This window comes from Spea bombifrons, chromosome 5 (assembly GCF_027358695.1).
Source record: "Spea bombifrons isolate aSpeBom1 chromosome 5, aSpeBom1.2.pri, whole genome shotgun sequence".
NCBI classification, from domain to species: domain Eukaryota; kingdom Metazoa; phylum Chordata; class Amphibia; order Anura; family Pelobatidae; genus Spea; species Spea bombifrons.
The window spans coordinates 79,466,747-79,475,204 of NC_071091.1; the positions used below are offsets into that span (position 1 = coordinate 79,466,747).

The 8,458-nt window shown below is 44.0% G+C and overlaps 1 protein-coding gene across 1 annotated transcript; it reads right to left on the reverse strand.

Moving 5' to 3' along the window:
- Window positions 1-451: 451 nt before the first annotated feature.
- ESCO1 (establishment of sister chromatid cohesion N-acetyltransferase 1) lies at window positions 452-7,915 on the reverse strand. Its single transcript, XM_053467467.1, has 10 exons — window positions 7,674-7,915; window positions 4,790-6,492; window positions 4,422-4,515; window positions 3,765-3,831; window positions 3,096-3,219; window positions 2,603-2,734; window positions 2,202-2,291; window positions 1,922-2,065; window positions 1,383-1,570; window positions 452-733 (listed from the first exon to the last, which is right to left on the reverse strand). The coding sequence occupies exons 2-10, from the start codon at window positions 6,488-6,490 to the stop codon at window positions 583-585; spliced, it is 2,691 nt and encodes an 896-aa protein (XP_053323442.1). The 5' UTR covers window positions 6,491-6,492; window positions 7,674-7,915; the 3' UTR covers window positions 452-582.
- Window positions 7,916-8,458: the final 543 nt, after the last annotated feature.

Below are 8,458 nucleotides of genomic sequence, written 5' to 3' on the forward strand. Positions count from 1 at the left end.
AGCAGAGGAAGTCCTCAGGTAAAGCAACATTCAACGTCTTCAGAGGAGTCAGAAGTTACCTAAGATCCTCGGTCTTTATACGGGTTAGCAGCTTCGCTGCTGCTTCTCCTACCTAGTTTAAAGATCAGTATCTATGACGGCATGGTTACCAACTTAAATAACCAGACAGACTCTAAACTGAAGGGGAAAAAAAACAGCAAAACCTTTAACTCCACTTTAAGAAGAGTTAGAGGGGGGGGAGTGTGAAAACTGGTTTAAAAGGCATGTTCAGCTGTACTTGTATATACCAAAAGGAAAGATCTTCAGCTTACACTCATCACCAAGACTCCCATTTATATGATTAGTTTAGTCCACTATGAACAAAATAAGTCATGTTTCATGGAACAATTTGAGCGCTGTATAGAAAATATCTCAGCTGCGATCTCTTGGGGAGAAAAGAAAAGAATTTACTAAAAACTTTTTTCATAGTTTTCCAGTTTTACTAAAACCGAGTAGCCCTTTGGGCTGCTGCGTTCGGATATTTGGATAATACCAAAAATAAATTTGGGCTCTGTGAACCAGACCAGATGCGAAGTCCATGCTTCAGCTCATTTGATTTTGTCCACTGACAAAATTGTACACGAGAAACCGGCCGGTGCCGCAGTAACGCGTAGCAAACAGCTTGCCATCCGGCGTGGGGTCGGAGAACGCAATCTCGTCTTTATTCAGATAGGAGCCATAAATGAAGTTATTCCTGTAGAAAGGGAGGGAAAATACATAACTATGTGTATATAACTAATCACATTATCCTCTATCCTTTCTATAATGTGATACATCAATTTCACTACCAATGCACAGGCCTTAAGCTGTGAAATGCTAATACATGTTACTCCACTCACTGCTTGGCTCCTACAATGCTCAGGTGACCCTAATATGTACACACTAGGAGGGACTCATTTAAAGACAAACTAAAAGCCCACCCAAAGGGGTTTATTCACTAAACAGAGAGTTGTGTTTCAGCTACTTGATTCCACTTTACATTATGAGAGTGCTTGTGCTGCGGGAATTATACCATTCACAGGGCCAACTAAGCCCTTCTTGCTGGGGAAACCAGGCTGTTGGCCCTTCATAATGATTATTGAACTCTCGTTCTCTTCCCATTCTGTTCGCCACAACAGAAAGAGCAAAGGGCCGATGTGGCGCGTCACAAAATCAGCCAAAAAAGAGAGTGGGAGCATTGGAAGCACATCTTAAGAGAAACCTGACAAACCGAGGGGGGAAGCAAACCTAATTCAAGGACAAAGTTATTTTAAAAAGACAGCAAACATGAGGCATTACATCTACACCCCCCCTCCCCCCCATACGCAGGTTTACGTGGGGTAGTTAATTCCTGGCAGCCTTACCTTAAGCACTCTAGCATTCTGGAGGCAATTTTCCTTCGGCGCATCATGGAAAACACCCAGATGCGGCTTATTCCGCAGATTGCCGGTTCGGGGGTTGTGGAGCAGCACCACGCTTTCACACGCTCACAAATGGCACGCTCGTTCTCAGATTTACCTTCAGCAACGCTTTCGTCGATCACTCTGTAACCCTACGACAAACAAGACACGCAGAGCTATTTATTGCTGTATATAGCGCAGTCATAAGCAGCAGCGCTGTACAATTGGTAAACAGACTGTAAGCAAGTATGGGGCAACGCAACAATTCAAAAGTGAGCTTACAATAAAGTATTTCAGGAAAAATATAAGGGGTTTCAACAACCTCTTGTTGTCCCCTAGCCTTCACATGCAATTTTATTTGCTCAAATATAGATAATATTTCATATGTTAAAGCAGAATCTCTCAATAGCTGTATCGTCACTCAACAATGAAATGTTCTCAGGATCTCCTAAGACAGTGATCAACAGGTCATGTTTACTAACAGAAGACAGACAGTAACTCACCCATTGGATGTGTTCTGCTATCAAACACCCAACCACTTTCTTTTCATTACTAATAAACAGAAGAGTTTTTGTCCTGGAATGGAGCCTAAGGGGAACCTGCTGAAAACCCAGGTCGTTGTCCACCATTTCCCTGATCTCATCAACCTAAAACAACCAAAGTAAATGAATCATTAGAATTGAGGTTAACAGAGAAGGTAAAACTCTTCTAGCAGTACTGATCAGAATTAAAATTAGTTGTTTAAACTTTTAAAAGAAAAGGAGTTCAAATTACATCCTTTACCTTTTTTAGGGCATACTTGGGGTCATCCGGCAACACCATTATGATCTTCCCATCAGGACACTCTGACACTATTCTCTCTTTCTTCCAGCCCTGGGTTAAAAACAAGACAATACTGCTAAGTGTAGAGAATGGCCATGCTTTCGCAAAGTAAAAGAAGAACTCCTGCACACTGCTCAATGACTGTACAGGGCCATCCAAACGCTGCCCAAAAAATGTATATATCTCTCTCAACAGCACTCTTTCCAGTAATGTTTATTTTATGGGTCAAAAATGACAAGAATAAAAAATCCAGAACCAAAAACGTAAAAATAAAACCACATTTTAAAAACCGAAATATTTTACAGACATAGTTAAAGGAAGCCGGTCACAGAAGATGTGGAAAGAGCGAGAAGAAGCGTTACCACATATTTGACGGCACTAATGAACTGGTTGTGGAAGAGCAGGTGCTGCGTCTCGTCCTCGGGGTTCGATGCCGTGTATAGCATGCCGCAGATATTACACGATATGGCTCCAAACCGCTTCTGCCCTGCGTCCTGCGAGAAGGGAGAAAAGAAAACCACCGGAAGCTAAATACCATCGGTCAGAATGAACGAAGAGGTTGAAACCGGATCTATTTCACAAAGCCGACCAACCACCAGTGACAGACAGCAGAGAATCTACAACGGTTCCACTAACCACAACGTAGACAACCATTCCCTCTAGATTGTAAGCTCTTGAGCAGGGCCCTCCTCACCTGTTGTTTCTGTACGTCAAATTGTTATGTTACATACTACTTGTTATGTCCTGTCTACCCACTGTACAGCGCTACTGAATACGATGGAGCTATATAAAAAAATTAATTTGGTTTGAAGCTAGAGAACCGTTCTAGGTAAACCTCTGAGCCGGAATACTTACAATTATGGGCTGCTTGTTGCTGTCCTTCTCTTTTTCTTTTAACTTCTTAATTTCTTTCTGAATGTTTACATCCGGGGCCGCAGGACTGGATTTTGCTGCTGAAGAATGGGTTTTCACTGCAATCCTGCCACATACGAAAAAGAAAACAATAATATATATGGCAACCACAACACCGTCCTTATCTTTGCCCAAATGATCAGAATAGTAGCAGATCATACAGAGGACCGCAAATGTTTTAGAGTCAGCATTATTCACGTGAGGTCATCAGCTTCATGTGATGACAGCTTCCGATGTATATATTTGTTTGTGCAGCCCTTGAAAACCACCGATCTGGAATCCATGTAGCCAAAACACTTAGTTTATCTAGTTCTTAATATCAGGTGCATGCTGTAAACCAATGTATGCTAAAGCTCTTTATTTACCCTTATTCAAAACCATCGTGAAAAGTGGTTGTATTGCCATGGCAACCAATTGAATTGTCCATTCAGCAGGAACATTCCATTGGTTCCTATGGTGATCAGACTACTTTTTATAATAAAAAAAAAAAATCCTGATATTTTAGAATTGTCCGCATAAGACCAGGTTCTAAGTAGACGCTGCGGCAGTCGCCCATACTGAGCATTTCACTTATTTCCGATCGTGGCATTAAACGTCAGCGCAAGCTCTTACCCCTTGTCAGCAGCCGCAGCCATCTGGTCCTTACGGAAGCCATGGACCAGCTGCTTGGAAGCACAGCCTAAAATAGAATCCAATATGCACTGCGTTATTATTTAGTCGGCATTCGGGGATTTAAACAAGCTTCCTAATCCATTTTATTTAGGCTCTTGTAGCGCATCCGCAAGAAGAGGTTGTTTTCATAAAGAAAGTTCACTACTCCAAGGAGATGTCCCATGTCAGGGGAGACCAGCATGGGTTATTTTTAAGGAGCCGTTCCGGTGCAAACTTTAAAGAGAGATCACCGTAACAATTTAAGGAGTTTTCCTCAATTATTTTTATTGGCTGCTCTGTCGACGAGACAACCTTTCAAAAGTTGCACCCGACTGCCCTTTATCCATAAAAGACATTGTATGTTCTCGTACATATCAGCAGGAGGCAGGACGAGGCCAGAGCATTGTTTGGGCTGTTATTATAGTTAGAAGACCTGTGGCTTATCGTTTAATTATTAAAGGAATATTCAAGAACCCATAAGTATTAACAGAATAGCATTTTGAGAACAGTGAGCCATCAGATGAGTTTGGAGCTGGAATGGTCCTTCACAAAGCAGTATTGAGGAGAGTACAAACGAATTTACGGGTATATGTTCCTAAGGATTGTTACGGGGCTTACCTCGTGCCTCCGCGTTTACCGGCGTTGCTGTAGAAGGGTCGTTTTTCTTAAATGGAGAATTTTCTGGACTGGAATCCAAATGTAATCTAAACCCCTAGGGAGTAAAGAACAGAGTGATATGAAGAACGTGTAAATGCCCCAAAATGCACACGCAGCAGGAGAAGTACTGGCTGGGAATGGGATGAGGTGGCTGTATGAGGACTAGGACACTAATCACAAAACGATACCCCTAGGTCAATACAACAGAACCCAAGAATACTCCTGTGTGTCAGGTGGTCCTGGCAAATAAGCAAACATTATATATTCACAGAGAGTGGCCACTTGGTGTAAATACCTGGCAATTACGGGACAAGACATCATAAACATACCTCATCAAGTACCACTTCCAGCTCATGCTTCAGATGGTTCTCCAGAACGCCATTCCTCGCTGCACTCTTCTCAGGTAAACGTCTTTGCACGGCAGCCAGAGGTCTGGATTTTGTGATCTCCGGGATCGGTTTGCTTAGTTCCGCGTTCGTGCTATCAGACAATTGACTCTCGCTCTTTGGAGAACTCAAGGTGCTTGTGGTGGATTTGCTAGCTGTTGGGGCAAGCGGTTTTGCTTTAATGGAATCTAGATTTGGAAGCACAGCTCGATTTCTGGGTGTACTGCTTTGAACCAAATGATTGCGTTTTTTAAGCTTGATTTTATTCCACTTTGAGTTCTTTTGCACAGGACTGTTCTTTTGTTCAAGCTTACGTTTCATCTGTGTTGTTTTTCGACTTGGAAAGAAACATTTTGAAGGTTTAACCGGGCTTTCTTCAGCTGGATCCAACTGGACAGTCACCTGCTTCATATCTTCTTTATTCTCCTCTAGCAGATTGTCCTCTTTGGGTTCTTCTTGACAAGCGTGTGTCTCCTTCCCAACTTCCACTGTATCAGACTCGATTTCTCCAGCTATTTCGCTACACAAGTCCAAGATACTAACTCTCTTGGCCTTTGGGTCATCTGAAGGAGTGGGAGCTTCCTTGCGTTTATCAGCTTTTGAATTAGACTGCACACTTTTCTGCCTTTTTACTGAAGGTTTATTGGCAGCTCCTTTGCGTTTCACAGGCGTTGGTGAAGACACTTTTGCTTTTGGCTTACTTGTCTCAGATGAGGAGCCACATGAAGGGGAACTACTATGTGCATCATCAGCGTGTCGCTTAGCACGCTTTCCCCTGGAGTTCTCCTTTGGCTCAGCAGTGGCTACTTCATCACCTTGTGCTTGTACCTGAGCTGTTGGTTTTACCCGACTAACCCTTCCGGATTTCCTCAGCCCATCTACCTTGGTTTTCTTTTGCCCAGAGCTCCCCGCAGTTATACCGACTCTCCTGAGCGGTTTCTTTTCTTGCTTAGCACCAGGCTCCGAACCTCTACGGGGTCTTTTACTTTTCACGTCAGGTTTCCGGACTGAAGATTTTGCGCTAACGTTATTAGTTTTGGACTGTTCTTTCTTCGCAGTTCCTCTGGAAGTGTTTTTGCTATTATTTTTTTGGGATAAAACGTTCCCTTTTTGTACAGCGACAGACCCGGACCCGCGTCTAGCCACGTCAGCCCGAGTATTTTTCAAGGCTTTCGATGCCGTCGCCGCAGACTTACGCGTCAACGCCGATTTTCTCTTCGAAGGAGGAGTCTCTTTGGATATTTTCGATGCCGTTCTCTTTGCGATCGCAGTTTTTGTGTTAGTCTGGACTTTTTTGGCCTCTGTCCTTTTTGTCTTTTGCACAGCTTTTGTTTGACGTGACGGCACAGATTTCACAATGGCTTTTTTTACCGGAGCTTTTGGTTTTGCTGGATTTTTGGAAGCGTTTTTCTTTTGGGGACATGGCTTGCCTTTGTGCGAAACATTATTCCTTTTATCGGTTGTAGCCGTCTGACGTTTGGGTTTCTGTACATCCCTCTTTTGGAAGCACTTGGTGGGTGTAGATTTGCTGGAAACACTGTTTTTTTTCTTCGTTGTAACAGAAGGACATTCCCCATCGTTACCAAGCTTCTGCCGCTTAGATGTCGGTCCCGCTAAAGATGACTTCCTTTTCTGCGATGTCATCTCTGCAACATGAAATGATAATGAATCACGTTCTAAAAACGGTTTCACTTCCAATCAGCAGTTTTTATTCCGTATAAAAACATACAATCCATGTATTTGCTTCTATATCAAAACGAATCGGTTATAATTGGGATCTTTTGTCAGAACACAAAAGTCCACAAGCTGACAGATCAGCAACCCAGCAGATGAACAACCAAGATCATCCAACACAACCGCAACGCACTCTTACGTTATTGTGTTTCCCTTGTAGCAATTACTTTCATATTGTGTAAAAACTTACTAACTTACTGTATGTTTACCTCATCAGCTTTGAGATAATGCCGCTTAGATATAAGAGATGCTAATAACAAACATATAGACTTTACAAGCAACATGATCCTAGACCCCGGGCCTCGTCTTACATCCAGTCTCACTGACACTCTTTGCATATTTACATTGAATTACTGAATTATTATTGAATTCTATATAGTCAGTCACCAAATACTTTACATTTAAGCCAGGATGACATCAAGTCAAATATGTTTGTTATTGTGTGTGCCTTTAACTTATCCCACTGACAGCGCCACAGAATCTGCTGGCGCTATATTAATAAATGTAACGTTACATCCATAACTATAGGTTACAAATGTGTCCCCAAGCATGGAGGATGTATGGCGATCAAAAGCTCTGGCCCTTTACTGTCAGACTAAAGCAGGTGTGATGGCAGAAGCCGCTGGGAGGAAACGGCAGATCACTGCCAGGCAGACCAGACAGGCCGAGGGCTCACATGCTATGTTCCTACGGAGCAGCACTGATAACTGAAGCACGGGGTTTTCATTTGTGCAGCGCTACGGAATACGATGGCGCTACATAAAACAATAATTTGGCTACTAATGTATAGGTTACCTGATCATTACTATACCGCCATTACTATACATCCTGTTAACGGATCAGGCGCCTGCCAAGCAGTAATGATGATGTATCGGAACCTGCCAATACCGGCAGCTCAAAAACCCAACATAGAAACGGAACCAAGTGCCTATTGGAGGAGAGGTAGGATGTGGAGTGGAGTGGAGTGGAGTGAGAGTGGGATCTCAGTAACTCGTGCACACTGTGTTTAGCACTAAAGGCACACGGGGGAGAAGAGGCATTAAGTGTTAACCCTCTCAGCACCGCACTGCTCCCTCGATGGGAAGTCACTTACCGGCCTGAAGAGGAATAACAGAAGTATCCGTGTTTTCAACTCATCGGCTCCCTTTCTCCTATAATAACGAACCGCACTGATTGCAGATCTATTCCACCCGCGGGTCGTTACAAGACAAGCAGCAACGCACACATCTCCTCCCCAATAAATCCAAACCGGAAAAGAAGCGAGCACCGGCAGCTGCTCCGAAAACGCAGAGCGACAGGAGAAACTTCCCGGGAGGAGCAGCAAGGGGTCAGCCGAGCCGCCTGGAGCATGCGCTCTCCACGCTCACTAGCGCCCCACCTCTTCGTGCGCTTCAAGCCTCGTTCTGGATTTTCCTCTCGAATGCTGGTGACTGTGGGGAAAGTAGCCATTGGCGCGAGCGGGTGTGCCTGTTGCCGAGCTTGAGGCGTGACGTCATGTGCCTAAAAGCTGCGCGATACTATGATAAGGGGGGCATCAGAACATTTAAAGGGGCCTCTCAGCTATTGCAAGCATTTCACTGCAGATGATGGCTGGAGCGCTCCTTTATCCTCGGTGCTGTGTCTAGATACAGCCATAGGCGGGTGAGGCATTACACCTATAGAATTACCTGTGTTTATATATACACGTCTTTATATTCATACCTGAGAACTTTCGAGGGGGAGTGACTTTATATATGGGCGGGGAAAGCCACACAACGCCTTTCATTTGAGGGAACTGGGTGGAGAGCAGGTGAGTGGGAGTGGCCAGACACCTGAGTAAGGATGGCCTCACGGGAGGCTCGGGGTCAAACCTAGAGAGTTCCCACGAGTGGTTGTGCC

Coding starts and splice junctions, on each gene's coding strand:
- ESCO1 (XM_053467467.1), bottom strand. CDS start 6,490: ATGACATCGCAGAAAAGGAAGTCATCTTTAGCGGGACCGACATCTAAG. Junction 3,220..3,764: donor GCTGCGGCTGCTGACAAGGG/GTAAGAGCTTGC, acceptor CGTATGTGGCAG/GATTGCAGTGAAAACCCATT. Junction 2,066..2,201: donor CCAAGTATGCCCTAAAAAAG/GTAAAGGATGTA, acceptor TGGTTGTTTTAG/GTTGATGAGATCAGGGAAAT.